The sequence below is a fragment of the Oryzias melastigma genome, linkage group LG23 (assembly GCF_002922805.2).
Source record: "Oryzias melastigma strain HK-1 linkage group LG23, ASM292280v2, whole genome shotgun sequence".
NCBI classification, from domain to species: Eukaryota; Metazoa; Chordata; class Actinopteri; order Beloniformes; family Adrianichthyidae; genus Oryzias; species Oryzias melastigma.
The window spans coordinates 15,576,750-15,603,848 of NC_050534.1; the positions used below are offsets into that span (position 1 = coordinate 15,576,750).

The 27,099-nt window shown below is 36.5% G+C and overlaps 1 protein-coding gene and 1 long non-coding RNA gene across 9 annotated transcripts in view; one reads left to right on the top strand and one right to left on the bottom strand.

Annotated features, from left to right (window-relative positions):
* Nucleotides 1-13,956, top strand: part of LOC112159146 — a 60,500-nt gene extending 46,544 nt beyond the window's left edge. The window contains exons 6-7 of one of the 2 annotated variants that reach the window (XR_004947184.1): nt 6,342-6,400; nt 13,824-13,956. This is a non-coding gene — a long non-coding RNA (uncharacterized LOC112159146). Of the gene's footprint in view, nt 1-6,341; nt 7,046-13,823 lie in introns of those variants that run through there. The other variant, XR_004947183.1, reaches the window with a different exon arrangement.
* anks1b (ankyrin repeat and sterile alpha motif domain containing 1B) overlaps nt 1-27,099 on the bottom strand; it is a gene marked incomplete at its 5' end in the record, with an annotated part of 85,158 nt that overhangs the window by 29,928 nt on the left and 28,131 nt on the right. For all 7 annotated transcript variants that reach the window (XM_024293077.2, XM_036210271.1, XM_036210270.1 and 4 more), the window contains 4 exon segments: nt 13,854-14,006; nt 14,796-14,894; nt 24,224-24,330; nt 26,437-26,506. In XM_024293077.2, the coding sequence (XP_024148845.2) occupies nt 13,854-14,006; nt 14,796-14,894; nt 24,224-24,330; nt 26,437-26,506 (429 nt within the window).

Here is a 27,099-nt window from a genome sequence, read left to right on the forward strand (position 1 = left end):
TGGGTCAGAATACATTACAGGACAACTAAGTGCACTTATTGATTGACAATCAGTTCAGGTATGTTTGAATGCTACTGCTGAATCCACATCATCTGCATCCAGAAGAGGAAACTCTAATTTATGTTTTATGTGCGAACAATCAGGAGCAAATTGAGACTAAAAAGTTGATTTTCTGCTGATCCACAGCCCTAACTGTTACATTTTTAACCCTGAATACTTAATCACAGCCACGGTCCTCTGCCTCGCTCTGTCTGCGCTCCTCTGGGCTCTCTGAATGGAATGATTAGTATTGATTTGTCCATACTCGCAAGAAACTACACAAGTGCACACACACGGCTGCAAAACACAACATATGACTCCCCCTTCCTTCCTGGCTGGGAGCAGACACCCTGGTTTCATAGCAACCACAGGGAGGAGGGAAGCAACAAGGGATGTTCTAAAAATGATGTGCGGGAGGAACCAATAGGATGAGAGGCTTCTTTGTTGAAAGGACGTCTTGCCAATGAGAGGAGGACGGTGGAACGGGTCTTTACATAGAGACAGAAACGTGTATCTCCATTACTAGCATGACAACTGTAAGTATGACCGCATGAGCATGCGTTTATGTGTGTGCAGCAAACGCTGCATTCAAGATCTCTCAAATCCTGCTCTGTACACAGCCACGAATGCATCGCGCGCTCCACATTTTTTATTTAACATTTATTCTCAGCTCAGGAATGGTACACTGTACTGTAAATTTAAGGTTGACATGTTCTTGGGGCATTTATCTGATGATGGAGGACATTTATTAGCTTAAAATTGCATTTCTGAGTATTCCTTTATTCAAATTAGTGTGGATTAGAAGCAGACAATAAAATGCAATTTGAAAAAGATCGTATTTGTTAAGTTGAAAATGATGCATCCACTTGTAGACGACTAGATCCAAACTCAAAGCTCTGATTTTACTCGCCATTTTTTGTTGCATCATAAATGTTGAGGGTTTCTGCTAGCCTGTAAGCTAGCAAGAGTGTAAACACTCACATTTTTTGATGAATTACTGCCACTATGCAGACATTATGTCCTAGAAAACGACTGTTTTTTTTATTTTTGCTAAAAACTTCATAATCATAATTTAAATAAAAACTCTGGGAACACTTTTAGCAGCTTAATAAGTGATCGGAATGAGACTTTAAATGATTAAACGATCTCTAAGCTGCAAACACATTTGTGTATATATTAATGGATGCAATAGCAGCTACACTGGCTTCAAAGAGTTTCTTTTGACAGTAAATATGCACATTTTAAAATGCAGGACATGTAGATTTTACTCAGAAAGCTACAAATAGTGATAGAATGCAGCTTGAAACGAGAACATTTTAAGCATTCAACCTTTGTTTTATATTTAATTCAACAGCTTGTCTTTGTCAGAACCAGTGGAGCATGCGGAGTACAGTGTGTAGAGGGGTCAGGTACATTAGAGGTTAATGACATGCTTGTTGCAGCCATATGGGCATGTGTGAACTGTGAGAACCCAACTGTGTCATTCTGCATCACTTTCTGTGCATGTTTAGTTAAAGGTATGGCTTTTTGATTTGATGTTTAGAGATTCTCCTGACAATGAGAAATGTAAATGTCTCCTCTGTAAAGGACCTGAATATCTCCCAACCACTGTATGCTAGCGAATTAACTTCTTTTGGTATCTACAGAGGACGTCTGGGGCTTCCTAATAACATCAAGCAGGAAGTGGTGATGCTCTGGGAATTGTAGTTTTTGCATTTATAAGGATTTTGATCTTTTTTTTTCTTTAATAGTCAGGAGGAAATGAAATGAAATTTTCTTTAAGTAAAAGTCAAATATTTGAACCGGTTTCTTAGGAAGATCAGCAGATATTGGTGTTATTTTTTTAATAACTAGAACGGTTGAGTTGGTAAAGATCAACTCCGATGAAATTTTTAACATGTACTTGTGGCATTTTTCTAAAGATAGAGATCATAAATTTAGATTTAAAATTACATTTCTGAGTATTATTATATTCAAATTGTTGTGAATCAGGATCAGATGAAAAAAAGCGGATCGAAAAAGCGTAACGCAAGAGCAAATGAACAGAGAGCTCTCAGCAACAGGAAGGGCAAAGGAGGCGGAGTTTCTCCACACCAATAGTCCCGCCCACAATTTTTAATGAACTACTGCCAAAAATATGTCCAAGAAAACAACAGAAATTTTAAAATTGTGGCTAAAAACTGGATAATTAAAAGACTACTGGGAATATTTTCACTACGGATTAAAAGATGATCGGAGTGGGTAATAAATGCACAAATCAACCCCAAAGACATTATATTTATATCTTCTTATATATCAATACCATCAAATATAAACATACGTGTTTATCATATGTTGAAAAACCAATTGAACAAAAAATTGTACGTCTGGTGACCTTTCGTCTGAAAAGCAGTAATGTGGTCTCCGACGGGGAATCAAATACTCGAAGGCGGGATTCCAAACCGCACCAACGCGGACAGCGGCTCAGGCTAACTGCTCTGCCACGGTTTGCTGCCCCTCCATCAACAGCTGGATGGAGAGCTACACTTTCCTGCTGGGGCTTGTCTCGTTCTCCCTTCTACTTCGCCCCCCCGCTGTTCTTCTTTACATTTTTGTGGTTCAATAATTGCACTCTTCTCTTTAACAGTCAGAAAGTTCACAGAGGAAAGAATGTTGTATCCGTACTGGAACAGTAGTTGAAGGCAAACCAGTCTGATGAACATTTTAATCATGTTTTATACTGTTGAATACAGATGTGACCTCTCATACAACATCTGTGATGAAGAACGGGATAACAGACAGGGAAGAAATACTCTGAATTCCACACTGTGTAGTCCTAAAATCCTAAAAAGTGAAACTCGCTCCACTTTCAAAACTTGTATCAACAGTTCTGGTGCTAAAATCAAAGCACCGATCCCGTCTTCAGACACTTTTCATGCACGACGCCGTTCATCTCCAACACTTGCACGGGCGCACGCCGTTACACCGCCAGCAAATGAGCTCAGTCAGCAGTGGAGATTGAGTGCCGTGGACCGGCTCAGTGTTGTAATGCTATCAGCCTCACGGAGCGTAGTGATAAAAAAACAAGAGCAAGCGCAGAACAAAAGGGGATCACTGCTGGATCTACAGATCTTCTGTAATCAGGCGTTCTCAGCTTACCTCCTTTTAAATCCAAATGAAAGCTTAGCTGTAGTCCTCAGTTCCGCCTCTATTGACTTATTTCTCCACTTTGGAGTGTCTCTCTCCTTCGGAGCTTCAGTCCTCGCCTCTTCACCACCAGCTTTTGTCTCCCTTCCTCTCACCCTCACTCTGCAGATCCCCTGCGCTCAACAACTCCTCCTCTTTCTTCAGCTTGCGGCAGCCAGACTACATCTCCTACATGTCTCTGCCTGATCGCTCTTTCTCTCTCCTCCAACCCCGTTCACGTTCGCCGTCGTCCTGCTCTTCTCTTTTTTCTGTCACTATGGAGACGCTCAGCTGAACCGAGACGAGCTCGTGCGCCGGCGGATCTCGTGCGTGTGCGCTGCACGAGCAACATCATCAGCAGTGTATTGCATGACATAATTGGACATGTCTATAAAGTACACGCGGGCGGCTGCTGTGCTGCCATGGTAACGGGAAATACAATCTGGGCCTGTTGCTTTAAAAATGTGTGACTTAAAGAGCCAGTCTGATCATCTTCTGATCTGGTCTTTTAAACATGATTATGACGTTTTTATCTAACATTTAAAACTGTTGTTTTGTAGAGCATAGTTTCTGCAGAGCAGCAGAATTCATCAAATGTATCTCTGAGTTGTGGGCGAAGCTGTTGGCATTGAGGTAAATCTGCCCCCATTTCCCATAATCAATCTGTTTACACCCTCTCCACTTTTTTTTTTTTTTTCAAGATTTTTCACCTGCTCCTTTTTAACAACGTTTTTAAATAAAGACATACTCAGAAATGATCATTATTAGCTCAATTTCCTTTATATATGACCTTAATCGTGAGAAAAAAGCCACCACAATGTGTTCAAAACAATTTCATTCTTAAAGTGATTTACTCTTTGAGAGGTTTGATTCCTGGAACAGTTGCCCAATTACTCTGATTTACTGGAAGTCAGATGTTAGTCATAAGTGTTTTCTTTCCTCGAATACGAGGTGAAAGGTGAAAAATGTCTTATTATTAGGGCTGGGTATCCCCAATAATTTCCAGAATCAATTTGATTCTTATTTGTTTCAATTCTTTTGAGCCTCTTAATTCAATTTGAGTTAAACGGTTTACAAATTTAGACACATTTGTTTAGAAATACATTAGTAATCTATATATGTTTTGTAGATTTTCATATTAATCTGATTCAATTCACATATTGTAAAATGTTTTAGTGAAATTACTATGAGATTGTTGATACTACACAGTGTTAAATGAATTCTCAAACGGAGAAGCTCCAACAATTGTTCTGCTTCTCCTGGAGGGCGTTTCAGTTTGGCCACTAGGTGGCGATCGAGCTATAGAATTACATCTTATTCCAGAAGAAGAAGAAAGTATGAGCAAAAAAAAAAAAACAGTTTTAGAACACAAATAGTTACTTAAAAAAATATTTCCCTAAAAGAGTTTGTAAAATTCATACCTTTGAGTTTATAAAGATGTTCATTTAGTCATCAATGTATGTTTAGGTCGACTGAACGTTAGCATTAGCCGTCCTATGGGAAATTCCATTAAATGTTAGCATCAAGCTAGCTAACTTTAGCTTTATATGCTAGATCAATTTCTACTCTTATTTTTTTAATGACAAAACACTGATCCTTATTTTTTATTTTTTTTTTTTTTTTACATTTAATTAAATTTAACTTCTTAATATACTTTCTTTTCAATTTAGGAATTTAAGTTTTTGCCTCTAGTCGATTTGTTTTTTACGTTTTCCTCATTATTTCTCATGTTTTACCAGAATGACAAAAAACCTCCTTGACTAAAGTTTAGTCTACACCATCAAAACGAGACTGACTTAAAAATGTAACTGAAAATGGAATTTAGAGCCCTTTCACAATAAAATACTTCAGGCTAATCTTCTCTGTAGAGACATGTTGGTGTGTTTAACTAGAAACTGCTCCAACCACAAAAAGATCCGGTATATTGCAATAGTAAGACTTTTTTTTAAACGTTTCTTCAGGTTTACGCCACAGACATGTCACAGCTAAGCTAATATGACATAATTACCCTGAGGAGGGTTTTAACCACTCCGCCTTGTCTTGGTATTTAATTTGAAAACTACGCTGCACATGCTTGAAATAAAACACATGTTTATGAATTATTTATAGTGTTATGTATAACATAAATGAAATCCAACCTATACTTGACGTCACCCTGGCTATTTGTGGGTTTACAGGGGTGTGCATATGCCATCCAGCAGATGTTCCAAAGATAGTGCATGACTGGTCCGTATCAAATCCTCCCTCAGAAAACAACCAACACTTATAAACAACTTGTGGTTCAGCCTTAAAGCAAATGTAATTATTCATTAAAATGTTATAACTGGTTCTTTACTTATTTATTTTGTAAGTAAAGAGGTGATCATATCTATAGAATAGACACACTTTCTTTGTTTCTGCTTTCCAAATCTAACGGAGAAACTTCTACCCGGCAACAGAAGCCAGGTGACATCATTAAGTTTAACTTTTATTGCAAAAACCCTCAAGGATCTAACTAATTCAGTGTTTTACACCAGTAAAGACGGTTCTTGGAGTGACTCATCAGTCCCTGTAAACGCTGGAGCCACCGTGCAGCTCGACCGCTGGTCCAGGGTGCACTAACAGGTTACACATTTTCTCTCCTGACGCCTCCCACACTTTCTGCTGCACGGTAAGCGATACAAGAAGAGGAATGCGAGTCCATCTACGGCAGCGGGCTGAAGCGCACTGCGGTCCTGAAGCAGGTCTGCCCACATGAAAATTAACACCATCTCCTTTTTCACAGACGCTGCGTCTTTGCACTTTTGAACAGGCAGAAAAGCGGCAATCTGCATGTGAAAAGTGAAGTATAGGCTGCAGGTTTATGGTATTGAGTGTTTGATCCTGCAGCATCCAGCCATCTGGTGATGGGATGTGAGACAATCTGTCCCTTTGGAGAGGTGACAAAGGAGGTGATGAGCACGGAATTGAGAATTTTTTGGAATGTGGTCAAGAAAAAGAAATTCTCTGTACCTACAAACAGACTCATTTTAGATGACTTTTTTCATTTGCACAGTCTCTATGGTAACTAGAAGCTGTCATGGCAACCAAGAACAAGCAGTATTAAAATGCCACAGCAACATTTCTGCTTTTAATTTCTGAAATTTGCCATTTTTCAGAACATCTACAAGTTTCTGCGTGCTGAAGTTTCGTTTGAAGAGATGGTGCAAGAATGCAGGTACGAGTCTGGCCCTGAAGGGGAATCGCAAGCCTGCGCAGTGTGACTTTCACAAGGGATTCATGTCGAAAGTTTGTCTATTAATCATGTAAAAGTTTTCCACAAATCAAAATACTTTTGAAAGGTTAATGGAAATGTTTTCTTTGTTTTCCGCCGCAGTCATTATCCCATTAACTTGATTGGGGATTGGCAGAGCAATCAGCAGCTGCAGAGGCAGAAACATGAGTCTACATTTACATTTTCTACGAGTTCATTTGAACTCTTACAGATTACTGGTCACTAGAAAAAATGTTATTTTCAAGACAAGTTTAAAAACCGTGAAAACAATGTGCTTTTATATTGCTATAAGTACAGATAAATAAAACAATAAAACTAGTTTCCTTTCCCTCTGAGACAAAATTAGAGCTCTAAACAATCACATTCCTCTGTGTACTGGAAATGTTACAGCTTAAAATAACTATAAAAATAGTTTTATATCTCCAAAGTATACACCTTCACCCCAAGAGTCCAGGTAAATCTCAATCATTTTACAGTTTGATGAGAATTACACAATTTAAGATAAAATTGTCTTGAAACTTTTTGAGTTACATGAAATCAAGCAGGTTCTTTTAAGCACCAAAAATAAAACTTTTGCTTCAAAATATATCAATATAAAATAAAAGGATAATTTTTTCATTAGAGATATTGCTTAAAATAAGATGTTTGTTGATATAAAGAAACATAAAGAAATTCAAGATGTATTGATTTATTAAAGTCTTAACATTGTACTAAAAAGTTACTAGGAGGTTAGTTTTGCATTTATTTATTTCTGTTAAAGTTTCTGCCAGTTTAAACTCTATAAATAGCCAAATCTTTTCACTAAAGAATATCAATAAAAAACGAGCTGTTTCCAATCAGTCATAGTAAAACATGGATAAATCTCTGTTACCCACAATCCTGAGTCTCAGACTCTCAGAGCTGGTAGCTGCGTCATGACAAATGAAAAGTTTTTTTTTTTTTAAATTACCTTGATGTCACCGACGGTAAATCTCTAAAAAGAAACCCTGCCTCAATTTGCTCCCTCTGAGGAATTAATTCAATGAAATTTGGAGTTTGGTTTGTTTCCTGTCTGAACTGAAAGGCAGCAGCGCCACCTTGTGGATAATAACAGAACTCTAAAACAGTCCTGCAATTCCAAATGTTCTTAATCATATAAGTTATTATTCAATAAAGTCCAATAAACAGCTTGAAATAACCTACATTTCAGGAAAGGTTCTTAAAAGATACAACATTTTTACACTTTAGATTTACACAAAATATTAAATAAATACACAATCCAAAGCTCTTAGAGGTTGATGGAGCCCTATAGGTCAGTCCTGAAAGTGTTCGGATTTTTCCTTACGACCTTCTCTGTCTGCAGAGCAGCAGAGCTCTGTGGGACCGTGACCTTGAAACAGTGTTCAAAACAGGCAGTAGAAAAAGGAACTAACAATGGAGGAGAGACGAAACATTAACACTAGAATATAGAGACAGAGAAACTGTAAAGTATCTAAAATAAATGTATAAAACGTTATGTGATGGTAAAAACTGATAAAGAATCTAGTAATTTTGCATAAAAAATGTTAAAATGTGCTTTGCTATGAATAAAAGATTAGCTTTTTTGTATTTGTTAAGCAATGCTACACTTTGAAAAAAACAAAATCAGGTTTAAAAGAAAGTTTTGATTATTTACAAGTAGCCATTCTTCCTAATTCTTCTAATTTAAAGAAAATCATTTAGATTTTGTGCCAAAAAGCTTTAGACTGAATGAAACATATTTCTGCTTCCCTTCTCTGTGACTACAGTGTTGAATCCCGTTTCTATTCAAAACCCTTCAATTCAGTTCAGAGAGGTCCCACAGTCTCCACACTCTGATAAATGTTTATCAGTCAGAAAAGCGTGAGGTGATCTAAACTCAAAAAATGGTTTCACTCTTCAGGAAATATCTCCTCAGATCTCCTGTTTTGTGAGGTTTGGACTGGTTATAGCATATACTGCACTATATAGAGTGTTTGGGTCTCTGAATCTACAATTAGAAAATCCAGTATCCTAGAAACTTCCCAGAAGTCTCTGCGACAAACTAGTGTGCATCAATGCTCACTAGATTGACAAACATAGATCATGCAGTGCGTTTGAATGAAAAATGTCGCTAAATCGATTACTTTTTTATAAATTATGCAAGTTTTCATCTTTAAAACACAATAAGTTCATATATATTAAGTTTCTGCAAATGGATGATTTCAGATTTTCCATTGAGAAAAAAAAAACAAAAGTAGTGAGCATGTGTCCAAATTGTGTTAAAATCCAGAGTACGAGATATTATTTTGGCGGGTTTGATCAAAGGCCGAATCCTAAATTGCAGAGAGACACATTTATTTTCGTGGGTGTGCTCTGAAGCACAGATATTTAGATTAAATAATGACTTTTTGAAGTCATAACAAATGTTGTGTATTTTCTGAGCGCTAGCAGCTACAGTAGATGACCGGCGACTATGGATCGGTTGTATTGTCTGAATCTGAAGACAATCTTTTCCACATCTCTCCACATCTAAAATCCAGAAAAAACACACCAATCCTGCTATTCTAGTCTGTCTCAGGTTATCTGATCTGGTGAACCCGGTTTGACGTCCGTTGACCGGAATTCCGCCATGATTTGGCGGACTGGGTGAAGATTCAGCCTTTCTCCGCCTGTGGTAAAGTGTGTAGACAGTCTGGATTAAAAAGCTTTTTGAGTTGATCCTCTAATCCCAAAACAGCATGACTGTACATATGCACCCAATCAAAAGCGCACACACAACAATCCATCCATCTAGCAATGCTTGAAGCTCTCCCTCGTCTCCCTGGACACAGCAGCATCTGTTGCCCATAGCGATTACCTGGTGACCACATAAAGGCGGTAGCCAAATTTCATTTTTCAGGATCCGTCCTTGTTTTTATTCGTATTATTTTTTGTTAATCCTTCCTCCTGTCTGCTTCAGTGCGCTTTACTCCCCCACTGCAATATCTGTCCACAGCATCTCCCGATAAAAGAGCCACTCAGGCACAGCAGCGACCTCTCCTTCCCTCTGGAGACTCCTCCAGGGACAGTGTGCTGTTGTTGTGTGCTGCTGTCCTCGGACACACAAACACACATGTTAGCCACAAGATCAATAACAATCCGTCTTTGTGATAAGAAAGGTTTACAGTCCCCGCTTGAGCACAGAGTTTCTGTACACAACCTGAGGCCTAATCTCCTGTTATTGTTAAGAAACCTCATTTAATATTCCAAATTAAAACACAAATATTGACAATTCCTTCAATAAATTAGTTTTCTGTTTTTCCTTGCATTTAAAGACCCCCTTTGATCATTGTTTGATCTACTGTAAAAGCATTCCCAGTGGTCTTTCAATAATGATTATGATGTTTTTAGCCAAAATTAGGACATAGTTTCTGTAGAGCAGCAGGAGTTCATCTGATAATCTGAGTTGTGGGCGGAGCTGAGTAGACCCGATATGGCAAACCTTTATCATGAAATCAATATCCGTGATATCAGACTGTTTTAGGTCTAATCCTAAAAGTATACTTAGTAAACTAGTGACAGACAAAACGTGAAGTATTTAACTAGTAATGTTTTAAAATATGCGCTAGTTTACTAGTGGACACTACTTGTCCTCACTAGTAACTAGTACGAATATAAAACAGCCAGTAGTTAACTAGTTACAGGCACATTTTCTACAAGTTCACTAAGAAGGTTCCAATAAAACTCACTAGTTAACTAGTGTGACCAAAATCTCATACTAATAGTAATTTAAATGTCTAGTAAATACTAGTTTACTATTAATATAAAATATTAGCTAGTTGATTAGTAAGACTAGTGAACTTTACAGGAGCCTTACTAGCTAACTTGTAGAAAATTTGCCTATAAAGAGTTAATTAGTTGTCTTTTTAGATTGTAACAAATAAGCTAGTTCACACAAATAGTGTCCATTAGTAAACCAGTGCACATTTTAAAACATTACTAGTTAACCACTTCACATTTTTGGCTGTCACTGGTTAACTTGTGTGACCAAAACCTCACACTAGTTTACTTTTGACATGCTAAATGTCAACTAGTTGATGAGTAAGACTAGTGAGCTTTACATGAGACTTACTAAAATCGTGCTTGTAGTGAGTCAACTAGTTGCCTTTTTAGATTACCACTAGTTTACCAGTGAACACAAATAGTAGCCACTGGTAAACTAATGCACATTTGAACACACTACTAGTTAATTCGATCACATTTTTGGCTGTCACCAGTTAACTTGATGTACTTCTGGCATTACTAGTTGGTTTAAAACAGCTTGATATTTAGGATTTTGATTTGATGTTAATAAAGCTTCTTTCCATCGTCCATCAGTTTACGTGCTCTCCTGCTGTATCACAAGCAGGAAGCAGGCTCGCCATAGTAAGTTTTTCTGCTCCTGATTCCCAACAATTTGAATATAAGATACTAATACACTCCATTTTAATCTTAATTTTCTTTATTTATGTCCTCCACCAATAGAAAAACGCCACAAGAACATGTTAAAACCACCATCAGAGGTAAATGTGCTAAAGAGCAAAACAATCGAGTGTGATTCTCTAAAGAATTTTTAAGTGACATAAAAACAAACTTTAAATTATTTAGTGTAAAGACGAATCTCATTTCAAAAACTGATTCATACTGGATATTATTCTGGTGTTCTTGTGCAGCCTCTAGTGGTTTCACCTTCTGCTGCTGTTGTTCTCACAACCTCTGTTTAAAAAAAATATCACTATTAAATATTTATATTCACATGTGGAAAGTAGGTTACTTTGACCTTAACGCCGCTCTGTTTTCCAATATGGCAGAGGAGACGGACTCATTGATTTGTGTCATGTTGAGACATTTCCGCACATACATAAACACATGCGTATGGATTCACACTTTTCCTATCTCACATATGCACCCAAAACACATAGACGCTCACAGAGGCGCAGTGTGTGGGCGGTATCCCCAGCATGATGAAACATCTTGCTTCCCACATGCTTATGTAACTCCCGCTCTACCTCCTCCAGCTGATCACTCATTACTTTATCCTCCACTGGGAAGGAAATACATCCGTTTTAGCTCTCACTTCTTCTCCCATTGATTGCTCTGGATTTTTGCTGCACCAACACATCAGTAAATTAAATGGAGATATTTCTGACTAAATCCCAACTTTAAAAAGTATATTTCTAGCATGTTTCTTCACTTCCAGCATGCACCCCCCCATCTGAGCTGCTATAATCATTCATAACAAATAAATACAGAGCAAGGCGAGTGAAAAGTATATAAAAGGAGAAGCTGCATCCTGTTCTGCTCCCTGCACAGTAATGAGGATAAATGCCCCAGAGGCATTCTGCACAGCACAGCTGCCTTTGCAGAGGGAACCTTCTCACTCTTCAGTCCTGTTCTAGGTATCTGAACATGAAGGTTGTGCAGACACAGATATGGGCTCTCCATTACAGTTGAACTGAAGCTGTAAAAACCTTATTATTTAAGAGGAAGTGGAAAATTCAGTTTGTTAAAACAGTTCCCTCATTTTTGAGTAAATGAATTCAGGACTTCCAGGAGATGATTTTTTACAGCCAACCTAAATATCCCAAATTCACTATCTCTGCAGAATGGAGTAATATAATGGCAGCAGTACTGTGTGCACAGACATCAGAACTTTAATCTTTGTCAGTTCTTCTTGTCTCTACAAAAACATCTTTGACATTTCCCACCAAACCTCTTCCGCTAATATCGGGTTTCAATGTGTACACCTTATGCTAAAAGAAAGTTCAAAAAAATATGTTCAAACAAATTAGTCCAAAGTCTATGATTTTTGGAGCAAGAAATTAATGTGAAAATAGAAATAATAAAATTGAGGACGTTGTTATTAATAATGTTTCTGAAGTTGAATCTGTAGGAGTTGTACTTGATAATAAACTTAGTTGGAAATTCCATATTGACTAATTGAAAATTATACTAATAGTAAAAACACTGGTATTTTATATAAAGTAAAACATTTTCTAGATAAAGATGCCTTACATCTTTTATACAATTCCTTAATAGACTTGTAGCTTCTCTATTTCAATGAGGTGTAAATGCTTGCAAAAGTTATACTAATAGATTAAACCAACTACAAAATAAAGTTATGAGATTAATACATGATACAGGACCAAGAGACCACACCCATGATCTCTTTGTTAAATCCAACAGCCTCAAATTTCCAGATCTAGTTCAGTTAAATACAGCTGTGACCATGTAGAAGATTAAAAACAGATTGGAAATGTTCTGTTTCTTTGACGTTGTGTGTATGACCCTTTGTTTATTGTAGGTCATGGTGGCACATGAGAGAAATACATGAAATGAAATGTTCAGCATGTGCACCACACAATGAAATACATTAAACATCTTTCTCACTGAAATGGTACATCTTAAAAGGAAACACAACAGGACGCTGGAGGGACTCTCAGAGTGAAGGGGGTCCATGTCCGATTGGTGAAACATGATGCTAGCATCATAGCTAATAAAGGTTAGCGTACTAAGCAATCGATCCAGAGTGAAACGTTCATTTCAAATCAATCACCAGGACGGAGTTCTCTGGATTCAATTACACTCAACCTCTATTGCCTAACTTCCAAGTCTACTGGAAAGTTGTGCAAGCCAGTAGATTTTTGACAACCAAAGGCAATACACCTACGAGCCATGCTAACGCTAACGCGCTAACAACCGACCATTAAAGAATCAAAGATGGGCGGGGCTTTTATACTGGAACTGCAAAGCATGATAACATCAATCTTCTGAAATGACGTGGGACTTAAACCTGTTGACCAATCACAAAATTCAAAAGTAATACCTCATTTCAACCTCTAGGGGGCAGCACACAGACGGGTTTAGACTAATTTCAGGAAGTTTATTTTAAATAGTCAAAAAATGTGTCAAGGACCAACATACAGCACTTGTAAAGCCACATATATAGGGGTCAACTGTTAAAAACAGTTGATTTAGTGTTTGGTTACCCTTTAATGTTTTATGTTCTATTTTTTTCCTTTTATTTGATTATCCTTCTAATGTGTTTAGTACTCTCGTCGGGTAACTTGTCTTTTACTTTATTACTGGTTTTTGTTTGTTTTTTAATATATAATATCTATTTATGGTGGTGCTGATTTGTATTGTATAAAAATAAATAAAATTTTAATTTAAAAAAATGTCTTATTTTCTTTCCTGTCAGAAAAATGATCTTTTCAAAAAAGTTATTGAGTAGTAAAATAATCTTAGTTTGAGAAAACATGTCGTAGTATCTAGAATTTTTTTTAGAATACAAATTCTGAGTAAGACCATTTAAAAAAAAAAAATTTTTAAGAATGTTTTCCTTTTTTCTGGGGGTGCGTTCTTGCAGTGCAGAGGGGAAGGAAACAACCAAACTCACGTTGATGAGCTCGATCTCCCAGATCTTTTTGACCAGCTCCATGGAGGTGTAACCATTGATGAGGAAAGACTTGGTGTAGTCGCCGAGCTCCAGTGACTCCAGCCACTCTGCTACTGAGGTGGGGTTGTTGCCATCATAACCGATGGGTCGAACCTTCAACACAAACAGATTTTTAAGGAAAAACTCCTTCTTCTACCAAAACTAACAGTATCACTGTGAAGCATCTTAATTAGTCTGATTCTGACAGATATCCTGGAGAGCTGCACACATTTATAAGATGTCTTTTATCTCCTAATTTACACCTGAGGCTTAAAATCACAAGACATCTGCTGTCTGATTAAAAAAAACCTGAATTCTTGCATTCCCGGCTGTTACGACAGTTGTTTATTTTTCCATCTTCTGTCCACATTCTCTCCCTCTTCACCACATCAAGCTACTTTCTAACACCGAATAATTTAAGACGTGCTGTATGTTCAAATTTTGGAGGAGTAGTCTGAATAAAACAGCAACAGCCGGGAGTTCCAGTCCAGACTCGATTCCTGAGGTGTAGCAGATCATGGATAATTTAGTTTTACTGCAAAAGCAAACAAACTCTGAGCTGATCAGGTTTCCAGAACAAATCCGGCAGCCTCTGCTTCGGGTTTGCCTGCAGATTTCTGTGCAAACGTGATCATCATGAGGGGCTCCACGGATTTATTCTCTTACATTGATGGAAAAAAGGAAAATGCTGACAAAAAAGTTCCATCTCAGATTAATTTTTGCTTTATGGACACTGCAGCATTTTCTTTAACTCCTAAAAAGCTCTAAAGATATCAGGATGTGAGGACTTTGTAGTTTTGTGAAAAATTAAGATATTTGAAGATATATAGACACCTGAAAATGATACGTGTATCTGTAAATGAATAAAACACCATGTTTGGGTGATTTTTTGGCAGTACTGACCCTGGGCAGCAGCCGAATGGCCTGCAGCAGGCGTTGTCTGTGAGCCGAGTTGAGAATCCCAATTTCCAGCAGATCCTGGTCCTCCACAACATTACTGCCCTGTTAGACATCAGACAAATACTTATAGTTAGTGTATTTCAGTAAAAAAAAAACATAAAAAACTAACACACTTGTGGACTGAAACACTTAGTAAAAGTTGTCGTTTTGGCTCTCAGAGCTGCTTGTCGTAGGTTTTAAACACCAGCTGGTGTGTGTAGTGAATGAGAGTATTTGTCATCACAACTGGAAACTAAAACAAAACAAAAATAAATGTGTAGTTTACTCAGAAGATACCCTGATTAAAAAGAAAATGTGTTTTTCTCATCCTCTGCTTGTGACTAAATCTAAGATTAATGCGATTGACTACTTTATTTTGAAAATTTTAAGTGTCTTAAATAATTCATTAACCAAGGGAAGGAGGAATGGACCCAACCAAAACCTTCCACCAATCAGAAAATAAAAACATGTTTAATTTTCCAGCATGAGCTCTTGAGAAGATCTGCATGGAGGAATGGACCACGATAGAAGCTACAGAGTGTGAAAACCCGATGATGTCCTCTGTTATCGACAACCAGGATTACATTACAAAGTGTGGAGGTGATTTTTTTTTTTTTTTTTTTTTAAATCAAACACTTATTTTCTGCACCATGATACGAATAAACACTTCAAAAATGCCCCTCTGCAACTCTAAGTTGTAGTAAAATAAGTGGATATAGTCAAATTAAATAATCTAAAATTTTTTTAAGATAATTTCTTAATAATTTAATTTAAATATAGTTTGTTTGCTATATTTGGGAAGTCTCAAAGAACTGAAATAGATTTAAAAAACGACCTGAAATGAAGTTTCTAAGTTGTAGTGAGCTGCCATGTAGTTTTTTTTAAAGGAAAAAAGATTAATCTCATTAATGAAAAGTGAGCAAAAAGGATTTGCTCCACACTATTCATCCTAGAAAAATGTTATTCTAATTTCCATGTTATTTTCTCTAGATTTGTTTAATCCACATTAAAAGTTAGTTGAAGGACCACGTTTTAATGATGTATCCTTGAAAGAAACCACCTTGATAATTCATGCAGAATAAAATGGAATTTTAATTCAATCCAGTCGCACATCTAAACTTTTATAACAGCTGCAGAAAAAAAAAAACCATTTCTAAAGAAATACTGCGGAGAAAAAAAACAAGCCTAAAAAAAAACACAATTGAAAAATAATCACTAAAAATCATTAAAAGTTCATTTTACTTTCAGATGTATTTGGGGCAGGAAGTCTAAACCTTTGATTAACGGCTTTGAGAAGAAGACTTCCTGTAGGAGTCTTCTGACGTTTACACCTTTTAGATTAAAAAATATCAATACTCTTAGAATCTTTTTTAACTGTAAACATGATTAAAAACACAAGCACAAAGGGAAAGCCCTTCCTGTCTACGATAACAAACTAAAATGTACACCCAGATACTAAATAAAATGGAAATTAAAAGGTGAAAGTATATGTTTAAATGTATAGAAAAATAATAAGTAAGTTAGTTAGATATAAAATACATTTATGTCATATTTAAATGTGATTTTACTTTTTAAATTCATATAAAACATTGATAATCCCTAAAAGTGAACAAGTAAGTTATTTGATGGACAAAATATTTTTTACAACCACTATTTTTCACCTGGGTTCCCCAACCTACTCATTCTGGCACATGTGTCATTGGTTATAAATTCTATTCTAAATTTCAGACATAATTTCATTTTTTTTATTTATTTTCACTTAGTAAAAACACTTTAAGTCTTTAAATTTAAGCCACCAACAAGTTTTTATATCTTAATGTCTTTTCCTTTTAAACTAAAGTTCAATAAATCTGGAAAAAATAGATGTTAGCTTTTTTTTTAATTAAATTGATCACCTTAGAGAACATTTAAATAGGTGATAGTATTTACAAATTATTTACCTTGAAGCAGAGCATTTGCCTGTTAAAACAATCATGTATATTTATATTACAGGGATTGTTTGAAGTTGATGTAAGAGTATTTATTAAGAAAATAAAAGTGCACACAGAGCACACACTGGAGCCCGTTTGGGCTCCACAGTTTCACCTTTAATTAATCCAGAGGGAAGCCAGGAGAGAGTTCAGCTCCCCCCTTTGTCCTTCCCTCCAGAGGTTTCTCATGCAGACTGATAATTACAGTTGAGCACAGATGCTGTGTGCGGGCAGACAGCTGCAGCACACAGGAAGCTCCATTCACCCAGAAACGCCGTCAGAGTTGGAGACTGCAGCGGCAAAAGTGAAGCTATGTGATCTCCAAAAATACTGGTAATGAAAGAGGAGAGGACGAGAGACAGAGAACAGCCTGCAGGCAGTCCCACATCCATCCATCCACCCACCCACAACACAAACACGCTGCAGGCCCACTCTGACGCACAATGGAAGGAATACACCTGTCAGGCTCTTCACATCTCACAGTGAGAAACTATTTATCTCTTCTTATTGACTTAACGGCAGACGTATGAGCCCTTAAAAAGATTTAGATCCTTACAGACTTTAGAAAATACATTTACAGCTGATATTTGTTCTATTTTAGCTATATTAGATATTTAAAGAACAACTTGAGTTGATATTTGTAGTTATGAGAGGCAAAAATACCCCTTTTCTATAGCTTAGCTGAATCTAGTTCACTCACCTGAGGAAGATTATTGGATTCAATAAAAATGAATTAAAATAATGTATTCCATGAAAAAAATAAAAATGTTTTTTTTTACTCTATACAATGCTTTTCATTTTTCGAGATTTTTTTAACTTTTTTTTAACTGATTTTTTTTGTTGTTTTTGATCATTTTTTTTTTCAATTTTTCACTATAATTTTTCCAACTTTTAAACGTATCGTATTTTTCGGAGTATAAGTCGCAGGGGCCAATAAAAACATAATGAAGAAGAAAAAACGTATACAAGTCGCACTGGAATGTAAGTCGCAGGAACAGCCAATCTATGAAAAAAAAACGGGACTTATAGTCCATAAAATACGGTAATTTTTTAACTTTATTTTATATATTTTGTATTTTTCCATATGATATATATATATATATTTTTTTTCCTAGAAAATTGTTTAAAACATTTGAGAATTTTTGTAGGGCTTTCGATATATTTTTAAAATAATTTTTCAGATAATGTTTTTGTTTTTCCAATATATTATTCCTGTGTATCTAGTTGTTTCTCTTATTTTTAAATATATTTTTTTGTTTTTTCTAGATTTTTCTCCTAAATTTTCAAAATTTTTCTAAATTTTTTGTTTTTTAAGATCATTTTTTGTTTTTCGAGACTTTCCCCCTCAAAGTACTTTTTTAAATTTCTTGTTGTTTTTCAAGAAAATTTTTCTCTGTTTTTCTAGGATCCCCCCACCCTCAATTTTCATTGTTTTTTTTTAATTTTCCAAGATATATTTTTTTTTATAGACCGCCCCCCCAATTAATATTAATATTAATTAATATTTTTTGTTTTTGTTTTTCCAAGATAATTTTTTGTATTTTAGAGTACCTGGTTTTTATGATTACTCCTGTTGTAGTCTTAAAGTGAGGATAATTTACAATCCTCAAACACTCAGGTTCACGCTAAGAGAAGATTATTGATATAAAAGGATTTCTATGGAGTTTGTTTAAAGAATGATAATAACTTGTGATGTTTTGGGGATTATTTATGATGAGTTACTGATAAATATGTAGTTTATTGACGGTCCCTGAATGAATCTGCAGCTTCTCCAGCATCAACATCAAGGCAAACCTCAAAGATCAGAACATATGGATCCATTTATGAAAAACTCAGACTGTAATCAAAAATAAACAGTTCATACTGAACAATATAACTAATACCTGATGTTTGTGGATAAAGTAAGAATAAAGGGGGGATTTTGTGACGAGCACATAAACAAAACAGACCTCGCATCTGCAAAAAAATAATCTGAACAAAATGTTTTTGTTTTATTGAATACAAAACGCTTTCATACTCATTCCTGCAGATTTGGTGGATAAAGTCAACAAAATATCAAGAAAGTCGGAGATAACCTGAAAATGATAAAAGATTTAGAACCAAATGATTTCAGCATTGAATTTTCGTAGAAAGACATTTTTGAATCTTCTGACTTCTCACTAGATAAAAATCTTTATACTAAAGTCATTCAATTAAAATGATTTCTCTGCTGTTGACCAAAATGAAGCTCCAGAGAGGCAGCGCCGATTAATAGAAGACAACAGAGGAGGAAGGCAAACAAAAAACTGTTTTAATTGATGAACCGCTGAAGATTGACGTTTGCAAATTGAGGCAGGGAGAATGTAATTGTAGCTTAGCAACTGCTGGTGCCACACGCAGCATCAGCAGGAAACGCGGCTGAACTCGGTCACATGCACAGAAACACTGAAAGCTGTTCAGTTTGTGGCTGCAGAAACATTTCATCCCCAGAAAATCACATTTTAGCCTGTTTACTGTTGACTCTTTAAAGCAGGTAAAGATTTATCCAAAGTTTGTTTAAAACGTTTATTTTTGGTGAGGCATTTGCCCTGTTATTTATTTATTTTTGCTTATTATCTCACAATTGCATGATAATAGAGGAACAAAATAGTTTCCTTCTACCTGCTTACTTGATAAAAACAACTTAATTTTGTTATTTATTTAATTAGACTTTGAGAAGAAAAGCAGGTTATTAGTAAAAAAATAAATGATAATACATTCAAAGATAGAATACTGGGAAAAAACACTTATAACAATAGATTTTTGTGAAAAATATTTAACTGTTGATGTTATACTGACAATACATGAGATAAATCTTTAAAAAAATACACTCACACTTCTATCATATTAGGACGGATAGTGTTGAACTGTCCTAATATGGCATTCCTGAGGCTCAAAGCTGAAATAACACGTTCACACTTATATCATGTTCCTTTAGATGAGCAGTCAAAACACTGTCCTGTGAATCCATCTATTATTAGAAACTCTTTGTCAAAAACCGAACAGGATAAAGCTGTTTTCTCGTTCAAATCTCTCCATTTATTAATCCTTTCACTGAAATCATTTCATTTACATTTAAGTGACACTATACTGTCTTTAATCTATTTGTTTTCCTGAATCGTCAGGTGTGCTAAATGTTTCCAGATTCTAGAAACAATTTAAAGGACATACACAAATAACTGTTTCCTCAATTTTTGTTTGATTCACTCACAGATTCTGAAAAAATCCCCAGATAACCACATAAGGAAAACAAAACCTCTAAAATGTGTAGTTTTTACAAAAAACGATATATTAGTCAATGTAACACTTTGAATAAAACACAAAAGGAAGAGAGTCATTACTGTGTAGTAAACCGGTTAATAATGTCTTATTTTGAAAGGGTCTGAGAATTTTATTTTGAAAGTCCACTATGGTTGAGGTTTCTGATTTTTTCGTTTGCGAATCAAAACTAAGTTTCCATCAGAAATTATCTTATTTTACAAATTTTAAGTTAAAAAATAATGTTCAATTACATTTAAATATCTTTAAAAAATACTTATTGTTAAAATCTGTTCAATTAAACCACAAAAACAAAAAAATATAATTGAATTTGAATTGTTTTGGATGACTAATCACAACAGGTTCATTTTCTCCCTATTTTAGGACTACTTTTAATTTGAAAATATACTATATTTAAATCTGTAATGGTAGAAGTGCAGTGAATATATATTTCTTCTACATGTTAGTGCACTGTAGGTCAGGTGGAGCATTTCTCCACACTTTCCATGAAGATTAGATGTCTTTCCATTGAATTATAAAGTATTCAACCTATAGCAAAAACATGTTAGATGGAGTAAATTTATGCACACAAGATTCATTTTAATGGTTCCAACTTGCTAAAACGTCCCCTTTGTGCTCATGAAAGTGATCCTCATAGATCAGCTCCCAGCCTGATGGATGGAGGCGGAGTCACCATGAAACATCCGTACAGCAGAGTCATGATTCTCCGAGCTGCAGCGAAGCGCTTTGTTTGAGGGGAGCTCTAAAAGCTTGACGGATTGTTCTCTGATCAGCTCTTCATAGAAATAACTAAGATCCCCAACATTTTTCCTCTAATTAATTTATTTCTAAGAAACCATTTTTTTTACTTCACATCTGTCAATAAATAAATAAATAAATAAAAGTTAGTAAAGCAGGACAGACGAATCCCATTTTCCAAATGATCAGATTTTTAGGGATTCTAGACATAAATACAGGTATTACATCACACTTACATTATGCTGAGTAGTTTTAGCAGCTTTTTGAACTGCTCTGATCCTTTTTACCTTCAGTGCTCTATTATTGCAGAAGAAAACTGACCTGACAGCTCTATTAAATGTTGATTTGGTTCAGAGCCTTTTTATTTTTCCACATTCATTCCTTCTGTCCACATTTTCGTTTTAGCCTCCCTTTGAAGTTCCCCTTTCAAACAATCGTCCTCTTTTTCTTGCTCTTCATTTGCCCCTTTTGGCACTTGTAAAGTTCACAATTTCATCTTCTTAGTTTCTCTATATTTCAAATATAGAAGCAGTGATATTTGTGGCTTTCCTTTTTTTGGCAGTTACCAAAATCTTTTCTCTAAAGAACTTCTTAGCAAGTCTAAATATGAAATATTGGAAATGTTTTAACTAAACATTGATCCAAATAAAATAAAATAAAATGACCACCAACATCTACAATTACTTTATTGTTCGTTTACCAATTCCCACTACTGTTCTTTTTTTCTCCATTAGCTTTTTTAATTTGCAGCAATATTAATTTTTATTTATGGAAGTGTTTCTTGTCATTTTCAGTTCATTTTTTTGTTTGCACACTTTAAAAAAATTGTTTTCACTATTTTTTGCTGCGATGGAGTGTTGGCTACTGTGTTTATGACGTCTTCAGCCAAAATAAAATTTTAAAAAGTGCTATTTTCTAGGACATAGTTTCTGCAGAGCGGCTGTAGCTCATTAGAAATTTGTCTCTGAGTTGTGGGTGGGACTGTTGGCGTGGAGCAACTCCGCCCCCTTTTCCCTCACCGTTACTAAGAACTCAAAGGAGGGAGCTTGTGGGCAATCCAGTGTATCTTTTTCAAACATTTATTTTTGTCTGCTCCTGATCCACCAAAATTTATACCAAATAATGCTCAGAAATGTTTTTTAGGTCCTTCATCAGAAAAATGCCAACACATATTTGTTAAAGAGTTGAGGGTCAAACTTGAATCAATACACTGCAGTGTCCCTGAAGGACTCAGCATTACTTCCTACTACTGTAAGTTGCTCATTAAAGAATGTTACCATAAACATTGATTCATCTTTTTGCTTCAAGAATAGAGGAAAAATTCTGTTTTTGCACAAATATTCTGGTTCTCAGTGACTCTGAATGCATTATTTTGTGGTTCCACTGATGTTTAAACCCAAACGTTTGAGTTTTCATCATATATAAGGTTTAAAACCGGGATATATATGAAAAATATCCAATTATTGAATATTTTTGACTATTGAAAAGATCAAACCTAAAACGCCTGAAAGGAGCAGAAGAGAAAGTGTCCTGCAGAAGACTTCCCTCCTCTACAAGAGAACCATGTGCTGAACGTATCCAGGTCATCAGATTGTAACTTATGCAGTGCATAATTATCTCTACTTTTAAATAGTTTAATTTCACTGCAGCTTTTCTTGCCTTTTTGCAAGTCCTTGTAAAATATTAACTCAGAGCTGAAGCTGATCAGGTTTCACTGAGTTAAAGAGGATTTTCTTTCTAAGAATCTTCATTTAAGAGGAGAATTGTAATCAGTCTTTAAAGAATGTTTACATTGAACAAAGATTTAACAGTTCTTTTAGTTTTTTTCTCTAAAACTTGCACAACTCTAACTAGGAATTCAATAAAACAGAGAACCAGAATTAGTAAAAAGATTCGAAACATCTTTAGCCCAAACTTCAACCAGTGAGAGTCAGAGATAGATACCAGCTACTGAACAGAGCAGGTGAAGATTTCCAGATTCCTTGGAAAATAATCAATTTTAAATTTAATATGTAAGTAAACAAGCATTAATTTAAAATCTATTCACATTTCAGCTTCATAAAGTTCAGCCCACTGTTGTTTTTTCACATCAAAATAAAACAGAGAATTTATTATCACTGTACGGTTACCTCAAAATTCAAAGTGTTTTTTTTACAAATTGATCATTTTTTGCTGCCATCAAACGTTTTGTCTGCTGTGACGACAGTTGGTCGTTTTTATGGTAAAGTACAATAAACCTAATGTGTCTCAATCCAAACGGTATTTCCAATTTAACTATAACACATTTATTTCATTTTAAAACTTTTTCATAATAGTATAAGTCGATTCGATTAACAACTTTTCTCAGACAGATGGATCTGATTGGATCGTAGGAATAGAAACCGATTCATTGATTAGTGTTTGTTAAAGATTTGTTGCTCACATGTGACTTCAGTCCTCTCTCAGTAACAATCATAATCTGCCCGTTTCCCAGCTCTCCTTGCACTTTGTGCAGCTGATTACCTGGATCAGGTGTGTTCAGCCAATTAGAACACAGAAACACCTGAGTCAGCTAATTAGTAGCACGGAGGGAAGGAAGAGCTGGAAAAGGAGGATCAGGGCTGGTCAACCAACCTCTAATGTAATAATCAAAATTAAATCCAGCATTTAGATAAAGAGTGACCACGTGTGGACCAACACAAGAAACAGAGGACTTGCTAATTTGTCTGGTTGCCAGGGTAACTACAGGAACAGATGCAGGTCAGACTGGGTTGGACCACAGGGAAGACTGCAAAAACACAATCTTAGACCCTTGTTGCAAGACAAAAAAATATTTTTCAAGAGCAATGTTTCAAATTTGACGAATTTTATACTTATTACTCATTGTTTGTTGGAAAACGACCTCAGCTTTCATATTTGTTCTGGTATTCAGGGCTGGAATGTGAAGAGAAACTCATGGAGTCAGCCTTCCTCAGCTTCTTCACGTCCTCCTGCCTCTGCTGCAGAGTTTCTCAATTTAGCTCCACTGCAGCATCTGTTCCTCACATTTTCCCAATTTACTGCATTACTGTTTCCCCCTCCTTCTGTTTGTCAGCGCTATTTACATATAAATGAAAAGTGACGCGCAGGTTCCCCCTCCAAACATAAAACGGCTTCTACATCAACAGGTGGTTATAGGCAAAGTATGGAAGTGCTTTGCTGCCAAAACTTCCAGAATTCGAGGTACGTGGATGCAGATTGATGCCACGGTTCTGCTGGGTGTAGGATTTCTGTGTGTGGGAGGGACCTCACATGGCATGAGCAGGGAGAGGCAGCAAAGATAAAAATGACAGAAGGAGAAAAAGGAAAAAAAAAAAGCAAATCTCGGCGATGCAGAAAAGCGTTCATTCATCAACTCTAAAGACTCACCATGAACTGGACATTGTCAAAGCCGTTGGCCAGCAGGTGGTTCTCGTACTGGACGAGGCCGATGGAGTCCAGCCACTGACCCACGGACTGCAGCGGGCAGCGGGGACCTATGAGGGGGTGGAGGGGCAAACGTTTCAGTAGGGAGTAGCCGTCCACGCGGTAACACCGGCAGTCCGGCTGAGAGAGCTGGCACTGCCACATCATGTTGTGGCGGGCAAAGTGGCTGTCAAAGGAGCCCGCCATGCTTCAGGTTTTTTTGGCAAGGAGGAAAAATGAAGGGAAGGGAGGAAGAAGGGGAGGGGGAGAAAAGGGGTAGGAGGCTATGCGAGGGGCATGGTGAGGATGGAAGGGGTCAGCATGCGAAGGTTTCCAGGAAGTGGGGATGTCCAGATGCTGGGATCCAAGAGGAAAGAGAAAAACGCAGGTGAAGGATGGAGAGTTGTATCCACAAAAAAAGGAGGAAAAAGGAAAATCCTGCGAGTGGAATCCTAAAAGATCCTGTCGCTCGCTGCGCTGCCTTCCTCTCAGCTGTTGCGCTCGCCCGTGTGTGAGAAAGAGTGAGAGCTGCTGCGTTGTAGATTTCTCTTTATCAAGTACTCCCACTCATCTGTATGCTCCTGCAGCCTCCCCTCTTTCTGTCTCTGCCTGCTCCCCTCACACCTCCTGTCGCTGACTTCCCTCAGTCTCCCTCCAGTCTCCGTCTCCTCTCAGAGCCGATCGACACCCCGCTCCCTCACATATCTGGCTCTCTCTGCTGATAATAGCCATCACAGCGGCTCCGGCTTCTTTGTCTGCAAGCCAGGCTCCCTCCCACACACTAACCTGACTGCATGCACGCATGTCTTAATAAACGCTCATGTTTGGGGCGATCGTGCATGCAGTGGAGCGGTGGCGAGGTGCAGATGCTTTGGCACTAACTGGATTTCCGCCTGTGGTAACCATGGTTTGCATTGAAGGAGGAAAAGAGAGAAGAAGTGGTGGCGGTGGCGGGGGATCAGGAGGTGGAGGGAAAGGGGAGTTAGGACAGAGCGAGGGAGAGAATGCAGCAAATAGAGACGAACAAAGGAGGATTCAAGGTGTTCTGCTTAGGTAAGCCACAAAAACAGGATCTTCTCAGCAGCAAAGTTCAGATCAACATCAACTCACAAACAAGCATTTTTTAAACTGCATCTTTGATGAGCCAACTCAGTATAAAAGATTCTTTCTCTTTAAGCTTTATTAAATATTTGATTTGGATTATTTTTACATATTTATGCAGTTTATAATTGTAGCATCTGATACATTTCTTTATACAAAACAAGGATAAATGAGAAAAAAGAAGACTTTTGGTTTTAAACATACCTTTAAAAATGAAAACATATTCAGACCATCTTTTAAACGACTGTAAAAGGATTCCCAGAGGTCTTTCAATTGTGATTTTGCTGTTTTTAGTCTATATATATAAAGATATATATATCCTAGGACATAAAGACAGTTTCCAAAAAAATAGAATATCATGGGAAAGTGTATTTATTTCCATATTTTCAATAAAAAAAATATTGCAATAACATCTGTAATATCTTATAAATATAGAATATTACCCAGGTAAACAGTTTTCTTATTTTCTGGAATCTCGTTTCCGTGGGTTTTATGAGCTTGAACCCTAATTTCTGTAAAAATAAACAAATAAATACTTGAAATCAAGTAACTTTTCTATGAAAATTGTATTTTTCTGTAAAGGGTCTGTATTCCTGCAGAGAAATTTGCCTCTGAATTTTGGGTGAGACTGTTGGCAGGGAACAACCCCGCCCCCCTTTCCTTCCGTGTTGCAGAGAGCTCTCTGTTTACATCCTCTCTGGCTAGCTTACAGCCTCTCACCACCCCAACCTAAAATTACTGGTACAAGAAAAATGGCTAGTAATACTGGAGCTATCCAGGAAATAAGCTTGGATAAGGAAAACCAGGATGTGCACGGATCTACTCGTCTACTAGTGGATGCATCGGAATGGAGCAGAGCAAGGAGCTTTTGTATTTTCCATCACAGATAAGCTATTTAATAAAAAAGCCTTTATAATCTTCTCTTGATTCACATTGATTTGTATTCAGATAAGACATTTTTAGCTTCATTTTCTTCATATTTGTCCTTGATCAAGTTAAAAACACAACTTTCTTTGCATCTTAAACAAGAACCTATAGAGTTCTCAGAACTCACACAACAAAAATAACAAAGTTACCTGAAGCGTCCTCCTTTATGTCCAATCCACTGCCTATCCCGGCCCCAATAGAGCTCATTATCTTGTCGATCTAAATGTATGGGAGAGACAGAAAGTTTCATTTTTATTTATTTTTTTATTCTTGTCTGATCATAAACCCAACATGTTTAATGACCATCATTCCAGACAAAAGCATAAAGAATTTTATGCTGAAACAATCCACTAACTCTAAAAGACATACAACAGAATATAGTTTATAAACTTCTCTCGCTAATGAGCGTCTTCAGGTGACTGACTGCTGTGGGACAGCCTTTGCCACTTGCGTTTTGCCAATAAAGCTACAATTTCCAGAGAGTGTGCCACAAATAGAGCAGCTTCCACCAGGATTGGTGGAATCCCGTCTTCAAGTAATATGCAATTAAACAAGAAAGGTCACTTTAATTGCTGAGAATTATGGAAAATTCTGCATGGTAATTCATCACCATCAGCGAGTCAGGACTTCTTTGGGGTAATTAGTAAGCGTGTGCATGCAAATGCGTCAAAGGATGCACAAATGGGATTTGGCTCACATGCATTAGCATCCTTTTTTCAAAACTGTCTGAGTAATTTTCATGATAATTTGTGATGAGAGGCATGTTTCCTCCGAGGAAATTATGTGAAGATGGTTTGAGAATCTAAATTTTT